Source organism: Gorilla gorilla, chromosome 22 (genome assembly GCF_029281585.2).
Source record: "Gorilla gorilla gorilla isolate KB3781 chromosome 22, NHGRI_mGorGor1-v2.1_pri, whole genome shotgun sequence".
Lineage (NCBI taxonomy): Eukaryota > Metazoa > Chordata > Mammalia > Primates > Hominidae > Gorilla > Gorilla gorilla.
Genome location: NC_073246.2, coordinates 19,543,311 through 19,555,427, shown reverse-complemented (window position 1 = coordinate 19,555,427; position 12,117 = coordinate 19,543,311). Strand labels below are relative to the sequence as shown.

The 12,117-nt window shown below is 37.9% G+C and overlaps 1 protein-coding gene across 4 annotated transcripts in view; it reads right to left on the bottom strand.

The window, feature by feature from the left end:
- CXADR (CXADR Ig-like cell adhesion molecule) overlaps nucleotides 1–12,117 on the bottom strand; it is an 85,917-nt gene that overhangs the window by 25,589 nt on the left and 48,211 nt on the right. For 3 of the 4 annotated variants that reach the window (XM_031005162.3, XM_055374046.2, XM_031005163.3), the window contains exons 6-7: nucleotides 11,802–11,940; nucleotides 7,694–7,877 (exon numbers count right to left, since the gene is read on the bottom strand). In XM_031005162.3, the coding sequence (XP_030861022.1) occupies nucleotides 7,694–7,877; nucleotides 11,802–11,940 (323 nt within the window). Of the gene's footprint in view, nucleotides 1–3,211; nucleotides 7,878–11,801; nucleotides 11,941–12,117 lie in introns of those variants that run through there. The other variant, XM_055374045.2, reaches the window with a different exon arrangement.

Below are 12,117 nucleotides of genomic sequence, written 5' to 3'. Positions count from 1 at the left end.
CTCAGAATGTGACTTGGTTTGGAAACAGATTTGCTACAGACGCAATTAGTTGAGATGCGGTTATATGGGTAGGTCCTAATTCAGTGACTGGTGTCCTTAAAAAAATGGAAATGTACACACGGTGACAGACATGCATAGAGGGAAGAGAGATGGAGAAAATGGTCACCTACAAGCCAAAGACAGGGGTCTGGAGCAGATCCTTCCCTCACAGCCCTCAGAAGGAACCAATCTTGCCAACACCTTGATTTTGGACTTCCAGCTCCAGAACTATAACACATTTCTGTTCTTCAAGCAATTTGTAGCCATTTGTTACAGCTAATACAATCACACATAGAAATGACTTGTAAATGACTAGGCATTTCAGAAGACTAGCCATTTAAAAAGACTTTGACGGAATACTCTTCAGGTCTTTTGGAATGCTAAAATCTTCTAAGAAATTGTTTTCGGTATTTTCGCAGATCACCTCAAATTCTGATACTAAGATATACTATTAGTATACCAAAATTAAACAACAAATTTTAAGCAGGTATTTTTTTTTTTTCAACCACACTAAAAGTCTGCAATTTTGTGAAGCCCAAGGGAAAAAAAACTTAACGTTAGTTAGTGCCTCAGCATGGAAATCAGTCATCTGCAAAGGGTTTCCTAAGCACCCAGAGCCTCCCTAAGTTGGTTAATTATTGAAATAATCTGGGAGAGAAGAGTCACTGATTTCACCCTAGACCTACTCAGCGGGAATCCGTAAGAAGGGCTTTAGAAATATATTTCTAAAATGCTTCTTATAATGAGTTCTGTTTTCCGTGTTCACTACTACTGAGTCAGGTAACCCCATGCTGTATTTGCGCAAGTTAACTCTTTAAGCCAAGTGCAGCCTTTCCCCTCACTGCACATACTCATCCTTTTTCTCATGATACTGCCCCCTTTTTTTTTTTTTTTGAGGCAGAGTCTCACCCTGTCATCCAGGCTGGAGTGTGCAGTGGCGCGATCTCGGCTCACTGCAACCTCTGCCTCCCAGGTTCAAGCAATCCTCCCACTTCAGCCTCCCAGGTAGTTAAGATTACAGGCATGCACCACCACGCCTGCCTAATTTTTTTTTTTTTTTTTGTATTTTTAGTGGAGATGGGGTTTCATCATGTTGGCCAGGCTGGTCTCGAACTCCTGACCTCAAGTGATCCGCCTGCCTTGGCGACCCAAAGTGCTGGGATTACAGGCGTGAGCCACCCAACCTGGCCAATACTGCTTTTTTGAAGAGACCAGGCCAGGTGCCTTGCAGAGTATATGATGCATATTTAGTGAACACACATTTGTCCCTAGTGTCCATAGGTTTCTTACTAAATATCCACTCAGCATTTACTGAGCAATTTGGAAGTCATAGACTTAGGCAGTGGGGACTGAGGTGGGTAAATCACCTTCAGGTTACTGAAGGAGGTTTATCAAGCATGTGAAACAATTAGAATGCAAAGGTTTTGTGCCATAAAAGACCTGTGTTGACACTGAGGAGGGCACAGAAGTATCCCTAATTTGGAAAACCTAATAGCTTCTTTTTGTATAGTTACCTTAGAGTAGCAACTTTTCCCCCTATAAATATTTAACACAATTTAAAAATCATCTAAGTGACAAAGTATGTTTGACTTATATTTTGGAAATACCGGCAGAAAAACTGAGCTTAGTTTCTTGGAGTAGCTTCTTGATTTTTTCACTGTTGGTATTATTGCATCTTGAAATTATCTTTGATTATGCCTTAGACTTACACTATTTTTACTGAATAATAAGTTACTTCATACCCAATGTTGTCTCAGTTTAATCAGCTTTGCCATTTGTTAACCAGAAATATGATCCAGCCATTAGAGCTATAAGATTAAAATATGGTCTAAATGAAAGGCATTTAATTATTCTCAGTTCCACTTGGCATATTGTACTGTAATCTCGATTCCTTGAAAGTCTGTATCATTATCAGCATCCCAGCTATCAAGTTTAAATACAAAGAACTTTCATTATTATACCAGTTCTATCTCTTTGAAATCTTCCAACATCCCCTGTGAAGTAGGTATTTTGTACCATTTTAAGCACTAGGAAACTGAAGCAAAGTGAAGCAACTAGTAATAAGTGGTATTTAAACATGCCTGACTCTAAGCCCTGTGCTCTTCACCTTTTAATCCCCGAGTAGAAAATTTCACATCAGTATAAATCCGTGGTTCTCAAAAGGAGGCGATTTGGCTCCGACCCCAGGGGAAATATTTGGTAATGTTTGGAAATACTTTTCATTGTCACAACTGTGGTGGGGATGCTGTGGTGGGGGGGACCAGGGTGCTACTGATATCCAGCGGGTGGAAGCCAGGGGTGCTGCCAAACATCTTGCAATGCACAGGACAGTCCCCTACAACAAAGAATTATCCAGCCCAAAATGTTAATAGTGCTGAGGTTGAGAAACCCTAGTATAAACAAAATATTCCTCAACATGCTTCTTAAAGTAGCATCAACAGCCCATTCTGGTTTTTCCTGAAATCAACATTTACAGTCAATGAAAATACTTTAAGCCATAACGAGATGTTACTTTGGTTCAAATATCTGTGCCTCCCTAAAATTCTCATGTTGATATACATTTTATTAGCCAGAAGCCCAAATCTCACCATTATGTTGAAATCTTAATACCCAACGTGATAGCACTCAGATGTGGGGCCCCTTTGGGAAGTGATCAAGTCAGGAGGACTCCACTCTCATGAATAGCATTAATGGCCTTATGAAAGAGGCTAGAGGAAGCTCCCTTTCCTCCTTTCTGTCATGTGAGAATACAGCAAGAGGCACCATCTTTGAAACAGAAGGTAAGCTCTCACCAGACACCAAATCTGCCAGTGCCTTGATCTTTGACTTCCCATCCTCATATCTGTGTATATATACACACATTGGGCAATGTATCTGAAAAATGTTTGAGTTTATACTGTAAATTCTGAAATGATCACAGAACATTGGAGGTTTCAACCCCAAATAGTATATACTGTTATATAAGCACACAGGAATGGGGAGATAATGGTCTGTATGCTTGACATGTTTTCAATGATGTATTAATATGATTGTCGCAATCTTTATTCTTTCTGTTTAGAGGATACACGGGGGGGAAGGAAACCATGACACAGCAAGCAGGGAGGAATAAAATATTAAAGCTTTAGTGGACACTGTATAAAAGGCACAATAAAGCCACACCATGAGGCAGAGAACTGCTTTCTTGATTTTATTTCAAAAGTACACAAGGTCACAAAACTAGAGCAAGTTGTTTTTCTTAACAAATTTTGTTCTTACAAATTTCAAAATCTGCACCATTGGATATATAAGCCAGAAATCGTACATACAAAATCTGAAACTGACACTGTCAGTTCTATACTTTGCACAGGTGAAGTGTCAGAATATTTTCCTCAGTAGTACAGGTGTATTTATCACTAAAATTCACAATTAGGGAAAAGAATAAGTGAATCAATGAATTGTGGTTCTCTTAAAACTTGTGTCATTAAATAAGTTAGCAGAAAACACAAAGTTCTGTTTTGATGGAGCTTTTAGTCTCGATGACCAAAACCAAACCCAATTGATATGTACTATATTCTTAAATTATAAAATAAGATAAATTATAAAAGTTAACCATAATGAATAAGAGGCTGGGGTTATCTGCTATAAGATAAATGATCAGCCTTCCCTAAAGATAAATAAACCGAACCACAATTCACAAATGTGTTTATTATTCTTCCCTGCTTCTATAACATTTATAAAAGGAATTTGTGCTCAGTTGTGGTCTATTTTAGTGTTAAAATAGGTAAATGAGTAAGAAATCCTATTGCAGAACATGATGCCTTTATTGCTGGAATATCCAAAGGCATTCAAAATATTAAAACTTGCCCAGAACATTTACACTACTAAACACAGGAATGTTATAAAGATATATGTACATATATATATAATATATAATGTCACAAGCCACTAAGAAGTTAAAATTGTGCCAACATTTTCTACAAACTACTCTTTATGTGACACATCAAAGCATTAACCACATAAAATACGAACTTTTTCTGTTCACACTGGAATAAGGCATCTGAAAGCCCTAAACACTGCTGAAGTGAAAATTAGAAGAAAAAACTCAACATTCACATAACATCAAATGTACATGCTGCACGCACACAAAAGACACTGAGAATATTTTTAAGAAGCCACACATCACAGAATTTGATAGTCAACTTCATGCAATGAGTTCCTTTTATATTTCATCAAAAGGTTTACTTGCCCCTTTACTTGTTCCAAATTTCCAAGATTAACTCTTAAATTTGAAGTATCTTTTTAATAAAAATCAGGTATCTCTTTATATCCATGATCTATATGGATAGTGATTTGGATTTTTTCAATCAAACTCTCCCTAAGATACACTCAGGCTGTGTTTCCATTTTAGAAAGTCCATGGCAGATAGCTCAAATTAAAAAGAAGCAATTTGTCTAGAATAATTGGTTACTGTCATGAATAACAGACATTTTTGGGGGTGGGAGAGTGAGAGGCTCTCTAATAAGGGAATCATATTAGTTAAGATTGCCAGTAAGAAAAAAAAATAGCTGTAAACTACTCCATATTCAAAGTACAGAACTGGCTGGATGCTGCGGCTCACGCCTGTAATTCCAGCAATTTGGGAGGCCAAGGCAGGAGGATCTCCTGAGCCCAGCAGTTTGAGACCAGCCTGAGCAATAGTGAAACCCCATCTCTTAAAAAAAAAAAAAAAAGTACAGAACTATATATTCTACAGTTATCATTTCTCTTCAAATTATCCTCTGTAACCTAAAGAGATGGATGGTATCAAGTCTCTCAGTTATAAAGTAGAATAAAATGGCTTTGCTGTTAAGATGCAGTACTGGGCCGGGCGCAGTAGTTCACGCCTGTAATCCCAGCACTTTGGGAGGCCGAGGCAGGCAGATCACGAGGTCAGGAGATCGAGACCATCCTGGCTAACACGGTGAAACCCTGTCTCTACTAAAATTACAAAAACTTAGCCGAGCGTGGTGATGGGAGCCTGTAGTCCCAGCTGCTCGGGAGGCTGAGGCAGGAGAATGGCGTGAACCCGGGAGGCGGAGCTTGCAGTGAGCCGAGATCCCGCCACTGCACTCCAGCCTGAGCGACAGAGCGAGACTCCGTCTTAAAAAAAAAAAAAAAAAAAAAAGATGCAGTACTGTCCTTGACTGATCTAACGGAAATGCTTTAGTAATTTTTTGTTCAACTACTTGATTACCAGTAGTAATTCGGGAGCAAATATTTGATCTCTGGTTCAACTAAATTATCAGTGAGAACTACTTAAAACGTATTGGTACTATTTGGCTGACAGAATGTTACAGTGAGACATAAGCCTTTAAAACAATGTCCTCTAAAATATGAAGTATATGGGAAGAAAAGTCTTGTTCCTCATATGTTATTAAAAAAAAAAAGGAAGGAAAGTCTTATACGTGTCCACTTTCTATGATAACTTCTACTTAGATCAACAGGACAATTTTCATTATATGAAAGTCAGGAATAGGAAGAACCAAAACTTTATTATTAATGTTCTGTTTATTTACTTATTTTTTATAATATTTTATAAATAAACTTTATTCATATAAAACAGGCCAAACATCTGACTTTCAAAAATGGCTACTGTTATAAAATCAGAAACATAGAGTGTTGGGAATATTGAAATTTCTAAACCTTTATGAGTAACACAATTGCTTAAGTTATATCCACAAAGAACAGAAAAGAGGCAAGCTTGAAAATGTGAGGATAGAAAGGTATCACAGTGATGTGTTTTTAGAAACAGTACCTTCACCTCTAAGCACCTTTCAGGTAGGTGATAGCTAGCTCATAGGCACCAGAAATTCATAATAGAAATTAAATTACCCAAAAGGCACAGATGAAAATGTTAACACGAGTATAAAAGTAATTTTACGTAAGGTTAAAACCTGTTTTTAAAATGCTTCCAAATATGTAAAACTATACACAAATCCATTACGCATTCAGCTTAAGTTTACCATTAAAAAGTGTACACACAATACTCTAACTGTAAATACATGCCACCGTTCATAATGTAGCATTTACCACCACAGCACCCAAAGATATTAACAGAAACCAACTCCCTACTAAAATCTAGGGAAAGGTTTTAGAGCTAGTGAAATAATTTATTGCAGACCGTATTTATTATAAAGAAACTGTTGGCTCATTCTACTATATCCACACTCACTCACAATCTTAAGGGAAATACAATAAATCCACTTTCTTCTCCTAAAATGATATTTAGCACATTTGGCAAGGAGGAGTAGTCCCTTTACTCCTTTTTCTTATCTTTTTTTCTTTTTCTTTCTTTTTTTTTTAAGAATAAATCACTTTCACAAAACTAAGACAAACTTTTTCGAAGCTCAGCTTGATTTGCTGGAACTACACAGAGACATGTTTGATCACACAACAGCAACTGTATATCCTCCCAAGTCTGGAATACAGAATTGATGGAGGACACTTAACTTGCTTAAAATGTATTTGATTATTCTGCATTTATGATAAAAAATATCATCCAGGGATTATATTCAAGAGGGTAAATTTAGGATTACATGTTTCTAGAACATATAATATGTAACACCATCCAAAAACAACAACAACATAAAGCACTGGAACCAAAGAACCACTTAAAATTTAGAATAAATTAGGAAATTTCAATCTATAAGTGTCAAACAATAAATGAGTTATAATATTTTTCTAATAAGAAAAATATCACCTGGGAACTATGAGATACTACATCCTTGATCTGGCTGGCCACCATTTTAAAGACCACCACAGATCTCAAGGCATGAGACCACTCACCAACAAAATCTATCCCTGCTATTGCACCTAGTGTCATCTCAATATGTGGCTGACAGCAAATGTTCTAACTTAATCTGATAGATGCTCCTTTAGCATATAAAAGAGCTTGCTAAGTCCCTATTACCTGTAGCGGTCTATCAACTAAATATTTAAGAAGTCGTTTCATAGACAAGGTTTATGAATGACTTAGAAGTAAAATTAGTAATTTCTAAACCACTGTAGTGTTTTCTATGTTTTTAGAGATATTCCAAACACAGAGTTTTCAAAGGAGCTGTAAAACCAAGTACAAACATACGTAAGTAATTTTGTCATGGATATTTCTGTACTAATTCGGGGGAGACTGGTGGGCCATAAATAAATGAAATACACATCCTAAAAATAATGGTAAAAATGATCAAGTACCACTTTCAGATGGTTATTCAAGTATCAACTTGGTATGCAAGTAAGTTCACCCATGTCTTCACCTATGATTTCATATTCAAAGTGCTACATCTTACTTAGGTACTGATAAATTTAGAAACCTTTATAATCAACCTCTTAAAGAAAATCCAGCTTTTTCAGATGGTAAACTTGTCTTTACTAACTTTAACGCCTGTAACTATTTCGATATAACCAAACAAAAATTTTTAAAAATCTATTCCGTACAGTTCCTGATTAACTTATTTTTGATGTATTTTGAGGCTAGTAACACAATTTAGACCAGAATAGGTTTTCATATATCAAAAAAAGGAAAGGAACACAGAGAGCACAGATGAGACATATGGAGGCTCTATACTATAGACCCATCCTTGCTCTGTGCTGGAATCATCACAGGAATCGCACCCATTCGACTTAGATTAGGGGCAGCTACCTTAGCAGGTGGGAGAGTCGGACTCTGAGGAGTGCGTTCAAAGTCTTCACTTGGTACTTGGTTATACTGAGTCTTGGAATATCCTTCCATGTTGGAAGGAGACATGGACCCCAGGGATGAATGATTACTGCCGATGTAGCTTCTGGCAGTGGACGTACGGCTCTTTGGAGGCGGCACATCTTCCCTGGAAAGCAAAATCCCCAATACATGTCAAGAGAATAAGTTTCTAAAAACCTACAATTATGCAAGCTATGAATCATGGATAAGAGCCTGTACTTAGGTACTAAACATATAAAAGTGTGTGTGTGTGTCACAAAAAAGCAAAAAGTACAAGCCATAACGTCATAAATTGTGTATCTGTCTCCAATCTGTCATTCTGATTAAAGAGTTATAACTTCACACTTAATGAAATATGGTATTTACACAAATGTAGATGATTCTAGAATGTTGTCTTACAAAACACAAATCTCAAATAGTCTCATATTCTAGTATCACTGGTCAAGACAATCTAGTTAAAGCCATGTAACACTTTATAGTTGAGAAAACACTAATACCTACAGATATATTTCCATCTTAATCACACCTGTAATCCCAGCACTTTGGGAAGCTGAGGTGGGCAGATCACTGAGGTCAAGACTAGCCTGGCCAATATGGCAAAACCCCATCTCTACTAAAAATACAAAAATTAGCTGGGCTTGGTGGTAGGTGCCTGTAATCCCAGCTACTCGGGAGGCTGAGGCAGGAGAATCGCTTGAACCCAGGAGGCCGAAGTTGCAGTGAGCCAAGATCGCGCCACGGCACTCCAGCCTGGGCTCCAGAGTGAGACTCTGTCTCGAAAAAAGAGAAATAATAAATTTTAAAATTTTTAAAAAAAGGAAAAGAAAAAATTCTTTTTATATTATTAAAGTTATCTAAAACCTTAGCTGAAAACACTACAGATTTAAGTTTGCTGGGAATTTAGGCATAAGAATTTTCATACCAAACACTGACAGAGAGCTCAACTGGCCCTCCACATCCACGGGTTCCACATCTGTGAAGCCAACAAACCACGTATAGAAAATTTTGTTTTAATATTTTTAAAATACCTAACATGTACAGCTTTTTTCCTGTCATTATTCCCTAAACAATACATTATAACAATTATTTACATAGTATTTACATTATATTAGGTATTATAAGTAATCTAGAGATGACTCGAAGTATACAGAAGAATGTGTGCAGGTTATATACATTGTATCTTTTTCTTTTTCCTTTTTTTTTTTTTAATAGAGACGTCTTGCTCAGGTTGGTGTCTTGAACTCCTGGGCTCAAATGATCCTCCCATCTCCGCCTCCCAAAGTGCTGGGATTACAGGCGTGAGTCACTGCGCCTGGCCGCCATTTTATATCAGGGACTTGAGCATCCTTGGATTTTGGTATCTGCAGGAGGTCCTCCACGGATACCAAAGAATAACTGTGTATATGAGTTATCTTTGGTGCATTTAAAAAATACAGCCATACTCGTTTCATTGTGCCTTGCTTTTATTACGCTTCATAGATACTTACTGCATTTTTGTTTTGTTTTGTTTTTTACAAATTGAAGGTTTGTGGTAACCTTGTGTCAAGCAAATGTATCAATACCTTTTTTTTTGAGACAGAGTCTTGCTCTGTTGCCCAGGCTGGAGTGCAGTGGCATGATCTCAGCTCACTGCAAGCTCCACCTCCCGGGTTCACGCCATTCTCTTGCCTCAGCCTCCCGAGTAGCTGGGACTACAGGCGCCCACCACCGCGCCCAGCTAATTTTTTGTATTTTTAGTAGAGACGGGGTTTCACCGTGTTAGCCAGGATGGTCTCTATCTCCTGACCTCATGATCCACCCATATCGGCCTCCCAAAGTGCTGGGATTACAGGTGTGAGCCACCGTGCCCGGCCACCAGTACCATTTTTCCAACAGCATGTGCTCACTTCATGTCTGTGTTGCATTTTGGAAATTCTCCCAACAGTTCAAACTTTCTCATAATCATACCTGTTAGGGTGATCTGTGATCAGTGATCTTTGATGTTACTATAATTGTTTTGGGGCACCATGAACGATGCCCATAAGAGACAGCAAACTTAATAAATGTTGTGTGTGTTCTGGCCATCCCCCCCAACATCCTCCCCATCTCTCACCCCTCCCTCAGGCCTCCCTATTCCCTGAGACACAATAATATTGAAATTAGGCCACTTAATAACCCTACAATGACCTCTAAGTGTTCAAGTAAAAGGAATAGTTATCATGGCTCTACTTTTTAAAAAATTATCTTATTTATTTTGAGACAGTCTTGATCTGTCAACCAGGCTAAGGTGCAGTGGTGCGATCCTAGCTCACTGCAAGCTCAAACTCCTGGAGTCAAGCAATCATCAGCAAGGCTCTCTTTAAATCAAAACCCAGAATTAATTAACCTTAGTGAGGACAGCATGTTGAAAACCAACACTGGTTGAAAGCTAGTATCTTGCACCAAACAGCCAAACCAAATTGTAAATGCAAAGAAAAAGTTCTTAAAGTCAAGTCAAAGTGTTACTCCAGTGAACACGTGAACGATAAGAAAGTGAAGCAGTCTTATTGCTGATATGGAGAAAGTTTAGTGGTCTGGATAGAGGATCAAAATAGTCACAACATTCCCTTACACCAAAGCCCAATCCAGAGCAAGGCCCTAACTCTATTCAATTCTATCAAGGCTGAGAGAGCTAAGGCAGCTGCAAAAGAAAAGCTGGAAGCTAACAGAGGCTGGTTAATGAGTTTAGGGAAAAAGGCCATTTCCATAACATAGAAATACAAAGTGAAGCAACAAAGTGCTGATGAAGAAGCTACAGAAAATTATCCAGAAGATCTAGTTAAAAGATCGTTGATGAAGGTAACTACACTAAGTAACAGATTTTCAACAGAGACAAAACAGACTTCTACTGGAAGAAGACACCATCTAGGCCTTTAATGGCTAAAGATGTCAATGTCTGGCTTTAAAGCTTTAAAGGACAGGTTGACGTCTTGGCAGGAGCTAATGCAGCCCAGGAGTTCGAGACCAGCCTTGGCAACATGGTGAAACCCCATCTCTACAAAAAATACAAGAATTAGTCAGGTGTGGTGGCTTATGCCTGTAGTCCCAGATACTCGGAAAGCTGAGGTGGGAGGATCACTTGAACCCAGGGGGCAGAGGTTGCAGTGGGCCATAATTGTACCACTCCACTCCAGCCTGGGCAACAGAGAGCGAGACCTTGTCTCAGAAAACAAACAACAAAAAACCCAACAACCAAAGAAAGAAATTGCCATAGCCACTGCAACCTTCAGCAACTACCATCCTGATCAGCTACCAGTCATCAACAGTGAGGCATGACCTTCCACCAGCAGAGAGATTAAGACTCACTGAGGGCTCAGATAATCATTAGCATTTTTTAGCAATAAAGTATTTTTTTAATTGGGGTATCTACACTGTTTTTTTACACTTAATGCTACTGCACATTTTAGACTACGATATAGTATAAACATAACCTTTTATACATTGGAAAAACAAAAAAATTCATGTGATTTATCGCAGTGTGCAATAACTCTGAAGTGTGCCTGTACAAGTGTCCAGACCCCACCCTAGACCTGCCAAATGTCAATTTCTAGGGTGTGAAGTCATGTGTTATTACTTCTAAAATTCTATTATCTAATATGCACACTTCTCGTTAAGTCCTACTGATTTAGAATATTTAAGGAAAATAAAAATTATACTACCGATTGTTCTACAAACTTCCAGATTACTTGATACAATCAGGTCAGTTTTTTTTTCAAACCTCAATATCTACTTCATCCCTACCACTGCAGGCGGGGATTCTTCTCAAGAAGGAGGCAGTCTTGAGATAATCATTTGGCAATGATTCTTAAAATGGGGTACGAGAAGGTTGGGAGCGGGGCACAATGAATGGTGGCTGGAGCTCTGCACTTGCAGTTAGAAGTAAATGCTTTCAAATGTATTGAGAAGAAGGCGGCCAAAGCTTTTACCCATTCTCCTAAGAAAGATGCTTTGGGTGGTTAATAAGAGAACTAATGCTTTAGAGAAATGACATATATTTGGTATACATCAGTCAACTCCTGTCTCAATTAATTACCTGATATCGTGATGAACTTCCTTTTCATATTTTTCTTCTCTGCGCTTTTTACGACAGCAAAAGATGATAAGACCAATGAGCGCTAGAGCAAGCAAAGTTCCTATAATGGCTCCTGCAATTAGTCCAGCTTTATTTGAAGCTAAAATAAGAAGAATTAATAGTAAAAAAAAAATATATATATATACATGTATAGATATTGAAGGTAGGCTATACATTTTTAGATTGATTTCATCACATGTGTTAACTTTAAGACAAATTATTTAGTCTTTTTGATCCAGGGGAAAAATTCATAAAAAGAACTGTCTTCTGAACTGTA